This window comes from Pongo pygmaeus, chromosome 3 (genome assembly GCF_028885625.2).
Source record: "Pongo pygmaeus isolate AG05252 chromosome 3, NHGRI_mPonPyg2-v2.0_pri, whole genome shotgun sequence".
Taxonomy (NCBI): domain Eukaryota; kingdom Metazoa; phylum Chordata; class Mammalia; order Primates; family Hominidae; genus Pongo; species Pongo pygmaeus.
In genome coordinates this window covers 243,658-262,242 of record NC_072376.2, presented here as the reverse complement: position 1 = coordinate 262,242, position 18,585 = coordinate 243,658, and the positions used below count along the sequence as shown (strand labels likewise).

The following is an 18,585-nucleotide window of genomic DNA, read 5'->3' as shown; positions in this document are numbered from 1 at the left end:
GTAATTTTCTTACACCTAAAGGTTTATTTTTAGAGCAATACATTTATATATTTAACTTCATGTAAATAAAAATGAAAAAGTCCGTATGTGTTTGCAGGACAAGACACTAGATGTTCAAAGACAAATATAAAAGTATTCATTTAGGACTCAAACATATAAATTATAGTTTGATATATTACAATCACAAAATGATCTGTAGTAAAAAATAAGTGTACATTTAAAAATAAAGTGTATAACTGGACTGTGTAATACAAAGAATAAATACTTAAGGTGATGAATAACTCATTTACTCTGATGGATTTTTTTTTTTTTTTTTTTTGAGACGGAGTCTCACTGTCGCCCAGGCTGGAGTGCAGTGCAGTGGCGCTATCTTGGCTCACTGCAAGTTCTGCCTCCTGGGTTCACGCCATTCTCCTGCCTCAGCCTCCTGAGTAGCTGGGACTACAGGCACTCACCACCACGCCCAGTTATTTTTTTTTATTTTTAGTAGAGATGGGGTTTCACCATGTTAGCCAGGATGGTCTTGACCTCCTGAACTTGTGATCTGCCTGCCTTGGCCTCCCAAAGTGCTGGGATTACAGGCATGAGCCACCATGCCTGGCCTACTCTGATGGATTATTACATGGTGTATGCCTGTATTCAAATAACTCATATATGCCAGAAATATATACACATACTATGTGCCTACAAAAATTTTAAGAAATAAATAAGAAAAAGAACATGGAACAATATTCTCCAATTTATTTGCTGTTTAAAGCCAAAGGAAACATATTACTAGAAATGTCATTCAACTATGTTATCAACTATGTTTCTCACCTGTCTGAATTCTCTGGTGTACAGTAAGGGTTGAGGACCAAGTAAAATCTTTACCACATTCTTCACATGTGTAGGGTTTCTCTCCAGTATGAACATTCATATGTTCATTCAGGCTTCTGGACCATCTAAAGGCTTTGCCACATTCTTTACATTTGTAGGGTTTCTCTCCGGTATGAATTTTCTTATATTCATTCAGTGCAGAGGACTGTCTAAAGGCTTTGACACATTCTTCACATTTGTAGGGTTTTTTCCCAGGATGAATTCTCCTATGTTTGGTAAGGTGTGAACATCTATAAAAGGCATTGCCACACTCTTCACATTTGTAGGATTTCTCTCCAGTATGAATATTCTTATGTTCAGTAAGGTGTAAGGACCTATAAAAGGCTTTGCCACATTCTTCACTTGTGTAGGGTTTCTCACCAGTATGAATTCTCTTATGTTTATTAAGGGATGAGGACCAAGTAAAGGCTTTGCCGCATTCTTCACATTTGTAAAGTTTTTGTTCAGAATGAATGCTCCTGTGTATAAGGCTTGAGGATTGGCTAAAAGCTTGCCACATTCTTCGCACATGTAGGGTTTCTCTCCAGTATGAATATTCTTATGTTCATTCAGGTTTCTGGACTGTCTAAATGCTTTGCCACATTCTTTACATTTGTAGGGTTTCTCTCCAGTATAAATTTTCTTATGTTCATTCGGAACTGTGGACCTATTAAAGGCTTTGTCACATTCTTCACATTTGTAGGGTTTCTTTCCAGTATGAATTTTCTTATGTTCATTCAGTGTTGTGGACTGTCTAAAGGCTTTGCCACATTCTTCACATGTGTAGGGTTTCTCTCCAGTATGAATTCTCTTATGTTTGTCAAAGCTTGAGGATGAGGTAGAGATTTTGCCACATTCTTCACATGTGAGGGGTTTCTCTCCAGCATGAATTTTCTTATATTTAGTAATGCTTGTGGACCTATTAAAGGCTTTGCCACATTCTTCACATTTGTAGGGTATCTCTCCAGCGTGTATTCCCTTATGTTAAGTTAGTTGGAGGAACTTGGGAAATGATCTACATTTTTTACATTTAAATGATTTCTCTCCAGTATGTCTTATGTTGTTTGAAAATTTATGAAAAACTTTAACACATGTATTACATTGAATTATTTTGCTCTGGGTAGTTGATAAGCATTGGTAAAGTCCATTGTAACCTCCTTTCTGCACCTTACACTTATTCACACTTTTACAGCGTTTCCTTGATTGTAAATTCTTCTGTCCACATTTCTCATATCTTCTCAGTATAAGTTTGTGGAATGAATCTTCTATGCCCTGCACTGGCCAAAGATCTTGGGTAAAATGAGAACACACACCTGAAATAAATAAAAATAACAAATTATCCCACTTACTGGATTCACATGAATATACTTTACATATGAATATACTTACTTTACAAATCTAATATACATACTTATACAAAGTACATTAGTAAGATGGCACAGCAAAATATACCACAGGCCATAATTCCTTCACAGACATATACATGTAACAAACACATACTGATCAAAATGCTTTTGTGCAAAATCTTGAAATGAGTTAATTGTATGTAATGCCTCAGGTAAGAACAATGCCAAGAGCCACATAGAATGGAAAGGAAAATTTGTTACATTTACACAGCCCTTCCTCCTCCCCAATATAGCATTGTGTCTTTAGGAGTAAAGTGCCAATTCCTGGCTTCTTTCTTTAAAAAGAAGAAAAATACTAACACACATATCATTACTTCTGGCTTTTGGTGGTCTTTACAAAAACTGGTTTCTGTCTCCAATAATACAGAGTGCTGAAAGAAACAGTGGTATACTTTGAAAGGACAGCTTGGATTTGCTGAGAGAAAATGTAAAGTTTCAGGAGCAGACTGCAGTGTTAAATACAGAAAGTAGGTAGAGCAAGTGATTAGAGATTGTTAAGAAGAAACATGAACAAACCCTTTTAACTGAAAAACATGAAATTCCAGACAAGACACATCCTTAAAACATGAATGGGAGGCTCCCATAATCTCTATTAAAGACAATTGGTTTCAGACTATGTCAGGACAAAGCAACATTGTAAAGATTGTGACAAATGGCTTTTTGTTAATCTTCAAATAACAAGCAAATATTACAATGCATACAAAATATTAGGGCAACATGGCCAAATTAAAAAATTTAAAGATTTTCAGAAAACAACCATAAAAAATGAAGATGTACAAATTTTTAAAATTTAACCTGAATAATTCTCAATGAGCTAAATGGAAATACATACAACTAAATAAAATCAGAAAAATGAGAATCAATGAAAACATTAAAAACATAAAAGAAGACATCATGGAGGTGAAAAATATAAAAATAATGACAAATTTTCAGAAGTAAAAGAAGGATATAAAAAATGAAGCTCAACAGACTTCAACTAGGGTACACACACACAGATTTATAGCAAGGCACATATATAAGCAAAGTTTCAAAAGTCAAAGACAGGAAGATAATCTCAGGAGCTGCAAGATAAAAGTGATGTGTCGTAAGTGTGGTCTTAAGAGATAACCAGTGAATTTGTTGATAAATTTTTTTCAGACCAGAAGGAATTGTGATAAAAAGTGCTGAAAGAAAAATAGCTTCTAATTGGGAATAATATAACCAGCAAAACTGTCTTAAAAATGAAAAAAAGGTAAAGACTTTTCAAGATAACCAAATGCTGAAAAAGCACATCTGCCTTACAAAAAAATTCTGAAGAAAACATCTTCCGTGGCTCCAGTGGCGCAATCGGTTAGCGCGCGGTACTTATAAGAAAACATCTTCCACTGAAAATAACAATGCAAGAAAACAAAACATGATCATATGAAAATACATAACTTTCTGAAAAAGATATGCACATACACAAATATAAGGTTCTCTGTACAATTATAATATTGCAGAAAACATTTTAATCTCAAGTTTTAAAAATAAAAGCATAAAAATAATCAAACTTAATCATAATCTGTTAATATACAACATAAAATATGATTAATCACATCAATAACAAAGTTGAGGGCAAATTTATGAGGAAGAATTTTCAAATGCAAATGAAGTTCTTACCAGTTTAAGATGTATTATTTTAACTTTATGAAATTTTATGTAATCCCCAAGATACCACAACGTATCTATAGATACACAAAAGTATAAGAAATCCTATCAATATAAAAATAAAAAAGACACAGAGGAAGACAGAGGAAGAAAATAAGGGACAAAGGTATAATAAGTAAAACAATTAAAAAATGACTAAGTCTTTTTAATTAAGCAAATTATTTAAGTATTTTGTGAAGTAAACTTTCGATTCAAAATAGATGCCACCAAATAAAGGGATTTAAAAAATTAAAAAACAAGATCCAACTTGCTTTTCAACAAGAATCACTTGAGATCTAATGATTAAGGAGACTGAAAAAGGCAAGAGGAAAGAAAACATTTCATGCAAATAAAAAAAAGTCAAGATTATATTACGCAAAGTACATCTTAAGTCAAAACTGTTATATTTCATAAAATATACTTTAAAAGCACAAGAGACCAAGAAGGACATTAAACAACAATAAAAAGGTTCATTTACTGGGAACCCATGACAAATGTGTGTATACATATATAAATGTGTGTGTATGTGTGTGTATCACATTAGGGTTCCAAATATAAAAATAAAACACAAAGCAAGACATAGAGAGCAATATAACTATAGTAGTTTTTTTTTTTTTGAGATGGAGTCTCGCTCTGTCGCCCAGGCTGGAGTGCAGTGTCATGATCTCCGCTCACTGAGCTCCGCCTCCTGGGTTCACGCCATTCTCCCACCTCAGCCTCCTGAGTAGCTGGAACTACAGGCACCCGCTGACACGCCTGGCTAATTTTTTGTATTTTTAGTAGAGATGGCGTTTCACCATATTAGCTAGGATGGTCTCGATCTTCTGGCCTCGTGATCCGCCCACCTCGGCCTCCCAACGTGCTGGGATTACAGGCGTGGGCCACTGCACCCAGCCTATAGTAGAATATTTCAATACCCCAATTTCTGTAATGAATAATCAAAAAAGAATACTCATAAGGAAACAGAAGACTTGAAGCAGTATACGGCAGTTATGCCTAAGAGAACCGTAGAGGATACTCCTCAACAGCAGTAGGATATACACATTTCTCAATAGCTCATACAATGTTCTCCTTGATAAGCCACCTGTTAGGCCACAAAAAGTCTTAAAATTTGTTTTTAAATAGAAATTTTACAGATAACTTTTAATGACCAAACTGGAATGAGAGTAGAAATTAATAAAAGAAAACTATAACATTTACATATTTATAGAAATTAAAAAATACAGTCTTCAGCATGCTCTTGTTCAAATTTTGAAATATTATGAAGATGTCTAGACTGTTCAATGTAATCTACAGATTAAATGAAATCCCTGTCAAATTTCTAATCAATTTCTTGCAGAAATAGAAGCGGCAACCCCAAGGTTATATGGAATTTCAAGGGACAATAAAGCACCCAAGAATTAAAAAAACAAAAAAATTTGGAGGCTTCACAGCTCATGATTTCAAAACACATACAAAGCAAACGAATTAAAACAATGTGGTATGGATATAAAGCTGAACAGCTAGACCAATAAAATCCGGCAAAAATATACACCATCACACATATGGTTAAATGAAGAGTAATTTGTACACTCATAATTATTGTAGCATTGTTACTGAAAGCAAATAAATGAAAGCAGTGCAAATTTCTCTCACCAAATGGATGGATAAATTTGTAATATTAAAATAATGAAATACTACTCAGTTTGTAGAAAGCAAAAAAACTCTAAAAGTGTAATAAAGATAAATCTTGATGACATTGTGCAACATGAAATAAGTCAGCCATGAAGACACAGAAACTGTGTGAATTAACTCACATGAGATATCTAAAGCAGTTTGACTCTAAAATAGAAAGCAGAATTGTTTTTGTAAAGGGCCAAAAGGTAGAAAATGTAGGTAGTTGTTCAATGTGTATTGAGTGTTAGCTTTGCAAGATAAACATATTCTAAAGATATAGTATATAACAATGTCAATACAATTAATATGACTGAACTCAATATTTAAAAATATTTGATTGTAAAGTTTGTGTTTTTGACAACAATTAATATCTAAAATAGACACAGAGGTATGACAGTTTTTCAAATTATCTTCACATCACAAGTGTTTCTCCCCCACACACAAAAATATAGATTTACAAATAAATAGAGAGTAAAATTAGGAGAATTTCAGTGACTACTCACCTAGGCAGGGTAAAACCTAAAACGTAAAACCATTGTACACACATAAACAGAACAAGTATACAACTCATATAACACTAAAGGAACAATATGCATACAGATAAACACAGAGACTCATAATAGAAATAGACTTATAACTGATCCATATTTGACTTGTGCTCCACAGTCTTTTTATTTTTTATTTTCATTTTTTGAGATGATGTCTCGCTGTGCCACCCAGGCTGGAGTGCAGTGGCAGGATCTTGGCTCACTGCAACCTTCACCTCCCAGGTTCAAGTGATTCTCCTGCCTCAGCCTCCTGACTAGCTGGGGTTACAGGTGCCAACCACCACACCCGACTAATTTTTTAATTTTTAGTAGAGACAGGGTTTTGCCATGTTGGTCAGGCTGGTCTTGAACTCCTAATGCCAAGTGATCCACCCACCTCAGCCTCCCAAAGTGCTAGGATTACAAGTGTGAGCCACCATGCCAAGCCATGCTCCAGTCTTATGGTGTACAGAGTTGAATACGTCATACACAATGAAAACACCTTTGTCTTGTCTGAGATGTCAGAAAAAAAGTGCTCTGCTATTTCCTGTTTAGGATGATATCAGTCATTGATTTGTCATACATGGCCTTTATTGTGTTGAGGTATATATAATCTATACCTAATTTGTTGAGTTTCTTAAACCACAAAGGCATGTTGAGTTTTGCCAAATACTCCTTCTACAACACAATAAAAATAAAGATATCTAGATGTCTAGCAGCAAACTTAATTAAAAAGGTAAACACTCTCTGCACTGAAAATTATATAACATTGATAAAAAACTGAAAAATACATGAGAAATTGAAAGATATTTTTTGCTCATGAATTGAATATAAAAGTGGCTATACTACACAAGATGATCTACAGATTCAATGCAATCTCTACCAAAGTACCAATGACTTTTTTCACAGAAATGGAAAAAACAAGCTTAAAATTTATGGGGAACCACCAAAGACCCACAAATGGCAAAAGTAATCCTGAGTAAAAAGAACAAAGCTGGAAGCATCACATTACCTGGCTCCAAAACATACTATAAAGCTATAATGAGCAAAACAGGATGATACTGACATAAAAACAGATAAACAGGTCAAAGTATCCAGTGAGCCCAGTAATAAATCCATGAACCTAGAGCCATGGGATTTTCAACAAAGACATCAAGAACACACATTTGGAATAATACTGTCTTTTCAATAAATGGTGCTAGAAAAATTGATTATTTACATAATAAAAAAATGAAACTAGGCCCCTACCTCTTATGATATAAAAAACTCAATAACAAACAAAGATTTAAATAGGAAACCTAAACCTATAAAGCTATTTGAAGTAAACATAGAGGAATGTTTTACCACATATTGCAGAACAAAGAATTTTTTAAGACCTCAAAACACACACAAAAATATGCAAATGGGATTACAACAAACTAAGAATGTTTTGCACAGCAAAGAATACAATTAACAGAGTGAAGAGATAATCTACAGAATGAAAGAAAACGTTTGCAAAATATACAAGAGGTAAACTTACAGAATATATAACAAACTTAACAAATATAACACATAATTTGAAAACAGGGAAGAGACCTTAAGAGACATTTTTCTTTTTTTTTTTTTGAGACAGAGTTTCACTCTTGTTGCCCACACTGGCGTGCAACAGCGCTGTCTAGGCTCACTGTTGCAGGAAGTCAGGGACCCCAAACGGAGGGACCAGCTGAAGCCACCGCAGAACATAAATTGTGAAGATTTCATGGACATTTATTAGTTCCCCAAATTAATACTTTTATAACTTCTTACGCCCATCTTTACTGCAGTCTCTAAACATAAATTGTGAAGATTTCATGGACATTTATCACTTCCCTAATCAATACTCCTGTAATTTCCTATGCCTGTCTTTAATCTCTTAATCCCGTCATCTTCATAAGCTGAGGATGTATGTCACCTCAGGACCCTGTGATGATTGCGTTAACTGCACAAATTGTTCGTGAAGCACATGTGTTTAAACAATATGAAATTTGGGCACCTTAAAAAAAGAACAGGATAACAGCGATGTTCAGGGAACAAGGGAGATAACCATTAGGTCTGACTGCCTGGGAGCCAGGCAGGACAGAGTCATATTTCTCTTATTGCCAAAAATGGGCAAAAGAAATATTGCTGAACTCTTTCCCTAGTAAGGAATATTAATAATTAACAACCCTGGGAAAAGAATGCATTCCCAGAGGGAGGCCTCTAAAATGGCCGCTCTGGGAGTGTCTGCCTTATGCAGTGGTAGATAGGGATGAAACACGACCTAGTCTCCTGCAGTGCCCCCAGGCTTGCTAGGATTAGGAAAATCCAGCCTGGAGAATTCTAGTCAGACCAGTTCTCTGCTCTTGAACCCTGTTTCCTGTTAAGACGTTTATCAATGACAATGTGTGCACAGTGGGACATGAAACTTCATCAGCAATTCTAGTTTCGCCCTGACCTTCTGACCTTGCCCTGCCCATTTGCCTTGTGATATTTTATTGCCTTTGAAGCATGTGATCTCTGTGACCCACACCCTATTCGTACACTCCCTCCCCTTTGAAAATCGCTCATAAAAACTTGCTGGTTTTGCCATTTGGGGGGGACATCACGGAACCTGCTGACATGTGATGTCTCCCCTGGACACCCAGCTTTAAAATTTCTCCTTTTGTACTCTTTCCCTTTATTTCTCAGACCGGCCAACAATTAGGGAAAATAGAAAAGAACCTACATTGAAATATTGGGGGCTGGTTCCCCCGATAGCTCACTGCAACCTCTGCTTCCTGGGTACAAGTGATTCTCCTGCCTCAGCCTCCTGAGTAGCTGGGATTACAGGTGTCTGCCACCACGCCTAGCTAGTAGAGACGGAGTTTCACCATGTTGGCCAGGCTGGTCTCGAACTCCTGACCTCAGGTGATCTGCCCACCTCAGCCTCCCAAAGTGCTGAGATTACAGGCATGAGCCACCTTGCCCGGACTGAGACATTTTTCAAAACAAGAAATACAAAAGGCCAAGAAGAACATGCAAAGATGCTCAATATCACTAATTATCAGAGGTATGCAAATCAAAGCCACAGTAAGATATGACTTCACTGCAGTTAGAATGACTGTAATTAGAAAGGCAAAAAAGAATTGTTAGTGAGAATGTACAGAAAAGTTAACATATACGGCTGGTAAGATTGTAAGTTAGTACAGCCATTATAGAAAAAAAATGTACCATGGGGTGACATATATTTAAGCAATAAACATCGTAATTTAAGATGGTTTTTTTGATTCTAAGACAATAAAACACTGATGACCATGTAAGAAAAAAAGAATTCAAACTGCTGGATCATATGTTACAGAAATTAAACCAGATACACTGAGACAAATACCACATGATCTTACACATATGTCGAATGTAATAACATAGATGGTGAAGGCTTCATGCAACTGGTCTTAGCAGTCGCTTTTTGGATATGACATCAAAGGCTCAGGAAACAAAAATATGGACATACACATAGTACTACATCACTATATCCAAACTATTCCAAGAATATTTAAAGCAGGACTTTAAACAGATATTTACACATGCATGTTCTTCATTATTATTTACAAAAGACAATTCCTGGAAACAACACAAATGTCCCTTTATAGATCAGTATTAGATTTTTAAAATATGACATATACATACAATGAAATATTTCATTTTAAAACAGAAAGATATTCTGACACATCTTACAAAAACAAAGCCTGAGAACGTTACATTATATAAAATAGTCAAAAATAAACAGACATTATATAATTACACTAATAAGAATATAGAAATCAGCCAAAATTATAGAAACAGTAAGTAAAATAGTGTTCTTCAGGAGCTGAAGAAAAAGGAAAAAAGGGCAGTTTATTGTTTATAATGTATTAAATTTTACTTTTGTAAGGTAAAATTAATCTAGAGATCCAATGCAAAAAAAAAAAGTAAACGCTTAATACCACTAGACTGTATGCTTGAAAATGTTTAATATAGGGAAGAGATCAGACTGTTTACTGTGTCTGTGTAGAAAAGGAAGACATAAGAAACTCCATTTTGATCTGTATTTTGAATAATGATGTTCAAAATTCTCTGTTGGAGAATGTGCAGTAGCAAAAAATCAAAAGTTGGAGTGGGGCCAAGTGACCTATTCTATTTACTTGTGCTGACTGAATTTTTTCTTCAACTAATTTAATTTTTTAAGTTGCTCCTGGAGTTAATGTTCTTTTACTATTCAATTTCAGATCCCCTCTTAAGATAGAGAACAAATTTGACATGGCATAAGTAGAGATGCCTAGAGTTGGCCAAATTTAATATCTCCTAGCAACTTTTGAAAGTCATTTAATGTTTTTACAGTGAGCCAAGATCGCGCCACTGCACTCCAGCCTGGGTGACAAGAGCGAGACTCCATCTCAAAAAAAAAAAAAAAAAAAGAAAAAGAAACTCATTTAATGTTTTTAATGTGTCTTTTCTTATTTCTAGTTTTTGTGGTTTAATTTTCTTTTCCTCTACCTGCATCCCTAAGTAATGGAAAGGAGTAGAGGTTTGAATCTTATCAGATGCTCTTGTCAGTCCTGGGTTGGCAACCTCTGTTTGCAGAAATGTGTAACAGTCAATTAATTTGTCTCGTTTACTGCAGCACACAAAATATCAACATAATGATATAACAGTCTGAAAACTTGTCTGTAACTGGTTGAAGAACTTCAGCTACAAAAGTCTGACAAATATTTGGACTATTAAGCATTCCCTGAGGCAACACTTTCCACTGAAATCTGGTGGCTGGTTCTTTATTATTTATGGCTGGTGTAGTAAAAGCAAATTTTTCAAAATCCTGTTTTGCCAGAGGAATGGTAAAAAAGCAGTCCTTCAGATCAATTATAATTAAAGGCCAATCTTTGGTGATCCTGGCCAGATAGGGCAACCTGGTTTGGAGAGCCCCCATGGGTTGAATTACAGCATTAACAGCTCTTAAGTCTGTCAACATGTGCCATCTGCCGGATTTTTTCTGAATTACTAACAGGAGAATTCCAAGGCAAAAATGAAGGCTCACTATGTCCCTTTTCTAATTGTTCCTTTGTGAATAAATGTAAAGCCTCCAGCTTTTGTTTTGGTAGAGGCCAATTTACCCATACAGGTTTTTCTGTTTTCCAAGTTAACGGAATGGGTTTTGGAGGCTCTACAGTGGCCACTCCTAAAAAGGATACCGTATTCCTTTTCTTTCTTGATTTCCCTCAGCCTCAATTGGGACTTTAATGCTGTCTCCATTCTTCCCTAGTCCCCTTTTAGGGAGATATCCCATTTTACTCATGACTTTTTTGACTCGTGGGGCTGTATAGGGAGGCTGGGATAGTAATCTCTGCATGCCACTGTTCTAACAAGTCTCAGCCCCATAAATTGATTTGAATAGAAGTGATCATGGGTTGAACTGTACTTTCTTGATTATCAGGTCCTAGACAATGTAAAATCATGGCACTCTGATACACTTCTGAGGCAGTGCCCACACTGACAAATCCTGTAACAGGCTTTTATTTAGGCCAATTTTTTGGCCATCGATTTAAGGCAATGATAGAGACATCAGCCCCGGTATCCACTAATCTTTCAAACTGCTTTTCCTAAATAGTGACTGAACACACGGGTCTATCCTCTGAGACCTGATTATCCCAATAAGCAGCTTTTCCGGCAGGGTTGGTACTTCCAAACCCTCCTGTTCTTTCTGTTTTCTTTACCCCAATTTGAATATAAGGCAAAAGCAGTATTTGAGCAATTCTGTCACCTGGATTTTCACTCCAGGAAACAGTAGAGCTGATCACTAACTGAATTTCCCCTTTATAATCTGAATCAATTACCCCAGAGTGAATTTGGACTCCCTTCAAATTTAGACTTGATCTCCCTAAAATAAGGCCTACCGTCCTTTCTGGCAGTGGGCCATATACCCCTGTAGGAATCTTTTGTTGGGGCTCTCCAGGGAGTAAAGAGACCATTTGAGTGGAACATCAATCTGCTGCGCTGCCTGCTGTGGCAGGGGACAGGTGTTGTATTGTTGTCATCGGTTGACTCCCTGAAGTGGTGGTATTTGCTATGGGGGTTGTTGTCCCTGAAAACCCTGAGGAACAAACAGCTGAATAGGGAACGCACCAGTTTGTGGCAGCGCCTGGACTGGCCCCTTCCCATTTCCTGACAATGGTGGCCGATTTTTATCAAATTTAGAACAACACTGATTAACCCAATGTTTTTCTTTTCCACATCTTGGACACAAGCCAGGTGGCTCTTTATTTTTTGCTGTAATAGCTTATTATATTCTGTTTATTTAGGACTGGGCAGTTCTTTTTTAGATGACCAATTTGAACACAATTATAATATTTTCCCCCAAATGTTCAAACTTGTCCTCCTAAAGTGACCCCTGTCATTGCTTGAGCCATTAGCATTGCCTTAAGCATAGCTCCTCCAATCCCATCACAAGCCTTCACATATTCTATAATTACATCAACTCCTGCTGGAACTTTTCCTTTTAATGGCTTTATGGCCAACTGACATTCTGGATTTGCATTTGATAGGCCATTAATTCTACAATAACTTTTTGGGCATTATCATCTGTAATAGATTTTTGAGCAGCATCTTGCAATCTTGCCACAAAGTCAGGATATGGCTCTTTAGAGCCTTGTCTAATTGAATTAAAAGAAGGGCAGGCTGTTCCTGGGTCCTGAATTTTTTCCCTTTACTTGTTCAAGAGCCTCATTCTGCATTACTGATTTTTGGTTAATGGTGCTCCACTTTGGACCTGTTCCTAACAATTGGTCTACGTCTATATTAACAGTGGGATTAGTAGCCTGATATTTTCGTACCTGTTCTTGTACTCCACTCCATCAATCCACCAGGTTTTAAACTGTAAAACTGAGAGGGTGAAAGTGAAGATTTAGCCAAAATTTCCCAATCATAAGGAATAAGTCTATTTCCATGAACGATGGAATCTAATAATGTTCTCATGTAAGGGGAGTTGGGTCCATATTGTTTATAACTCCTTTCTTCATATCTTTTAACATTTTTATGGTGAAAGATTCATATCTAGCCTCAGCTCGGGCAGGCACTCCTACTTGAGTCTCTTTCCTGGCCGGTACCGGTGGTAAAATTACTGGGAACTGCCATGCCTCAAGATCTCCCTGTTTTCTGGCTTAATCAATAATTTCATACGGTGTGCTACATTGTCCACTAGGTGGTGCTGTAGGATTAAGCACCAGCGCCGTGGGTTGCTGGTATAGTGCCGTTTGGCACGGGACACACCGCTTGAGGTCTGTATTGAACCTCTGGAGATGGCCAATACTGAAGCTCGGTTGGTGGCCGGTATTGATAAACTACTGTTGGGTCTTATTTTCTACTGGCTGATATTGTGGATACTGTCTCCGGATTGGCATTGCCGGGATGGAGACTCTATCCTTTTCTACTTGATATTCTCTTAGAGTTTGTACTTGTCTAACCTGCATTTGAGGTTGTAATGTTACAGGCATCTGAACCGTGGGAGGAGGAGTTGATGGCCATCATGGTTTAGGCTCTGATGGCCCCAGTAATTCTGGACCTCCTTCCCCAGTTTTGATGATTCAGGATATATTACCTCCTGTAACCGACTGTGGCCAACATTCTGCATTGACTGAGCCATTACAGACTCTGCTACATTTTTACAATGTGAACTTTCCATTCCTTTCTCGAACTCTGTCCCTGCCTCTTCTTCACAATCTATTACACAGCTTTCAGGGGCATCAGAAACTGAAACGCTATCTTCTCTTGTTTGAAACGGTTCTAAACCTGCTTTAATAATGGCCCAATCATTCCATACTGTTAAGTGGGATGATTTTACCTTCCCTATAATAGCTTGTTTTAATTCTTTGCCAATTTTTTCCCAATCTTTTAGATCTAAAGTTCCCTGTTCTGGAAACCATGGGCAGAATTGTTCTATTAGTTTGAAATAGCGTAATTAGATTTTCTGTAGAAGCTCTAACTCCCCCTCTTCTTAAAATAATTTTAATGAAGCTGAGATAAGAGGCATATTTACTTTCAGTTTGTCCCATTGTTACCCTGGGTTCCTCCGAGCGCATAACCTTACCGCAAGGCTGACCATGGATGTACTCAGGAATCTCTCGTCGACTTGTCCTCAATGCTCACGTTCTTAGTGTACCTTCACCCTAGAGAAAGGCACCCACGTTGGGCGGGAGATGAAGGGGTGGCCTGCCCCTCCACACCTGTGGGTATTTCTCATCAGGTGGTATGAGAGACTGAGAAAAGAAATAAGACACAAAGTATAGAGAAAGAACAGTGGGCCCAGGAGACCGCTGCTCAGCATACGGAGGACCTGCACCAGCACCAGTCTCATGAGTTTCCTCAGTGTTTATTAATTACTATTTTCACTATCTCAGCAAGAGGAATTTGGCAGGAAAACAGGGTGACAGTGGGGAGAAGGTCAGCAAGAAAACATGTGAGCAAAGGAATCTGTGTCATAAATAAGTTCAAGGGAAGGTACTATGCCTGGATGTGCACGTAGGCCAGATTTATGCTTCTCTCCACCCAAACATCTCAGTGTAGCAAAGAGTAAGAGAGCATCATTGCCACCAGCATATCTCACCTCCAGCCACAGGGTGGTTTTCTCCTATCAGAATAGAACAAATGTATGATCGGGTTTTACACTGAGACATTCCGTTCCCAGGGGCATGCAGGAGACAGAGGCCTTCCTCTTTTACTAATCCTCCTCAGCACAGACCCTTTACGGGTGTCAGGCTGGGGGATGGTCAGGTCTTTCCCTTCCCAGAAGGCCATATCTCAGGCTGTCTCAGTTGGAGGAAACCTTGAACAATACCCAGGCTTTCTTGGGCAGATGCTTTTGCGGCTTTCCGCAGTGCATTGTGCCCCTGGTTAATTGAGAATGGAGAATGGCGACGACTTTTACCAAGCATACTGCCTATAAATATATTGTTAACAAGGCACAGCCTTCACAGCGCTAGATCCCTTAAACCTTGATTCCATACAGCACATGTTTCTGCGAGCACAGCATTGGGGCTAAAGTTACAGATTAACAGCATCTCAAGGCAAAACAATTGTTCAAAATACAGATCAAAATGGAGTTTCTTATGTTTTCCTTTTCTACATAGACACCGTAACAGTCTGATCTCTCTTTCTTTTCCGTGGCATTTTCATCACAATTAAATATTTAGATCTACCTAAAAAGGTTAGGCTTTAAAAATCACCTTCAAGTAAGAAGTGTTTCTCTCACAGAATAACATAATAAAATAATAAATAGATGGTAATTTTACACTGTTTTTTTGACTACTCACCCACACAAGAAAACAATGATGAACACCCAAGTAAATAAATACTTTATTTATTTATTTATTTATTTAAGATGGAGTCTCGCTCTGTCACCCAGGGTGGAGTGCAGTGGTGCAATCTCGGCTCACTGCAAGCTCCACCTCCTGGGTTCACGCCATTCTCCCACCTCAGCCTCCTGAGTACCTGGGACTACAGGCGCCCACCACCACGCCTGGCCAATTTTGTTTTTGTAATTTTAGTAGAAATGGGGTTTCACCATGTTAGCCAGGATGGTCTCGATCTTCTGACCTTGTGATCCGCCCACCTCGGCCTCCCAAAGTGCTGGGATTACAGGCGTGAGCCACTGTGCCTGGCCAATACATAATTTATAAACAACGTAGGGGCAATATTTATACAGGCAAATACCACATAGATAACTTTCTTGGCAAGGGAAATGTCTGATTTATATATACGTTTTTTAATTTGCTCGAAGTGAAACCCAATGATGTTTATTTGAATTAAACACCACATGGTCATAAAAGGTAGAGAGGTTGTTGTTGTTGTTGTTGTTTTTAGACATTGTTTCACTCTTGTTGCCCAGGCTGGTGTGCAATGGTGCAATCTCGGCTCACTGAAACCTCCACCTCCTGGGTTCAAGTGATTCTCCTGGCTCAGCCCCCCAAGTAGCTGGGATTACAGGCATGCATCACTACGCCTGGCTAATTTTGTGTTTTTAGTAGAGATGGGGTTTCTCCACATTGGTCAGGCTGGTCTTGAACTCCTGGCCTTATGATCCACCCGCCTTGGGTTCCCAAAGTGCTGGGATTACAGGCATGAAACACTGCCCCTGGCCAAGATACAGGGTTTAAAGTTACCATACAAATATGAAGATTAAAAACAAACCACCAAAATGGGGTTGAAAACAAGAATTACAAATTCTGACCTTTAAAATATTGAATATCATATAGATGTATCATAAAAACAATCCTTTACAGTTTTCAACTTTGAAGAGCTGGCATTTTGAATCTTTGGCATTCAAGATACAGCAGTAAAAGAAAATTTACCTGAATAATTAATAAAATGCTCTGATGAGAATGAGGCATTTCAATACATTTACTTTTTCCACAATTTGAAAATTTAAGCATTTTATTTCAAACATTTTGAATTTGAAATAAAAAATATTTGACACAGAACTTATCAAAGTAAAACATACAAGGGGACTGACATAGCAAGATGGCAGAATAGGAGGTTCTCTACCTAAATCTTCTATGGTTATAAAAAAATGCAGCAGTTATGCCCTGGCAAATGAACCTTTATGGGAACTTTGGAATCCATGTCAAAAGGTGTAAACCCAAGACAGGAGGGCTGTATTGAGAGGGCATGCCCTTGCTTGAGTGGCATGCTTGCCCATCATACTCCCAGCTACAAAATAAAATATGATTAATTCTCACTGTAAATATAGCTGTAGGCCACTTGGTTTTGTTTATGCCACTAGCACCATCTGCCAAGACACCAAGGAGGATTCATAATGTCCTGTGTCTCAGGTGAAAGGACTTTGGATGTTGGTCCTCTCTGTGGTCTCTGATTAGCCCCTTGCACACATCTATCATGGTGTGGAAGAAATCCTGCACATGCAGGAACCCACAGACAGAAACATCCATCTGTGCCCCTGGATGTAGGCTTGCCAATATTTATTTAATGGTGGATCTTGATGTGGCACTATAATCTGGCTCCCAGGCCATGAAACCAAAGTCCAGAAGCAGTTTTTCCTAACCTGGGACCTGCCAAGAAGCACACTATATGTGCCCCTGTAGGCATGCTGGCTGACTTTATTCCCACTGTGAATCTTGAAGCAGTCCTAAAACCCAGCTCCAGTCCCAAAACCTACCTCCAGTCCCTGTCAGCTAAAGTCTGGGAGCAGTCCTGGCCACCCAGGAATCTGGAGGAAGAAATGCTGTGAACCCAGAAACAAACCTGAAGACTTTGGTCTCAGCTGTGTATCCTGAAGCAGCCCTATGAATCAGAGGTCACACCCTCTCAGCTGTGACCAAGGGTCAGTACTTCTCATCTAGGAACCTGTCCAATGACTGGGTTAGAAGATTTCCAGAAACCCAGCAAGAGCCACACAGCAGAAGCCACACCTGCTCACATGGATTGTATCAGCTCTGTCATCTGCATATATAACTGGAGACTTTTTTTTCTCAGCACCAGTCTTACTGATCAAGATCCTGAAGAAAGTTCAGTCTTCCCAGAAAACAGACAGAATCCACAACAGTCTGATGCCCTAATAACAGGTCTGCCAAGCATGAACTTCACTGTGATCCAGATCCAATGCACCTTACTGCAAACTCACTGGAAATCTCATCAGCACAGAGATCCAATAGGAGAAAATATTTACCATCCCAAACTAATCTATAATGACTGCAAGAGATATTTACTCCTTCAGATGCAAGGACATAAAAACAAGGCATCACAGATCATGAAGGATCAGGCAAATGTAACACCACCAAAAGAAACTAAAAATGTTCTAGTAACCACTTACAGTAAAACACAGATCTAAAAAATGGCTAAGAAATCAAAATAGTTATCTTAAAGAATCTCAATGAGATGCAAAAAAACCACACATTACTAAATTTTTTTTGCAACAATGTATGAACAGAATCACAATTATAATAAAGAAAGAGAAACCATTAGAACAGAACCAGTTAGATATGCTGGAGCTGAAGTACACAATAGGAGATCTAAAATATTTAAGAGAAAGCTTTAACAGGAGACTCCATTATACAGGGAAAAAAAATCAGCAAATGTAAAAGTAAGTTATTTGAAAGTTCCTAGTTAGAATTTAAAAAAAGAATGAAAGAGTGAATAAAGCATTTGACCCCCATATTTCATAATCAATGGTAAGAATGTACATATTTTAGGAGGTTCATGAGAAAGAAAAAAATTTTAAAATTGTTTAAAGATATAATGTCTTAAATTCTTCCCAATCTTGGAAGGAATATAGACATTAAATTTAAAAGCTCAAAATGTCTATAGCAAGAAGAATCTAACAAAAATTGTCCAGAACACATTATAATTAAACTGCCAAAATTCAAAGACAAAGAAAAAAAAGAAAAAAAATAGTTAGAAAGAATGAGTAATACCCAGTATTTGACAGTGCAACAGAGATACTATACTCAATAATAATT

General features: G+C 37.6%; 1 protein-coding gene across 1 annotated transcript in view; it reads right to left on the bottom strand.

Moving 5' to 3' along the window:
- LOC129035305 (zinc finger protein 595-like) overlaps positions 1–18,585 on the bottom strand; it is an 84,504-nt gene that overhangs the window by 46,754 nt on the left and 19,165 nt on the right. Inside the window, 2 exon segments of the mRNA XM_054485567.2 lie at positions 817–1,306; positions 1,387–2,168. Of these exon segments, the coding sequence (XP_054341542.2) occupies positions 817–1,306; positions 1,387–2,168 (1,272 nt within the window).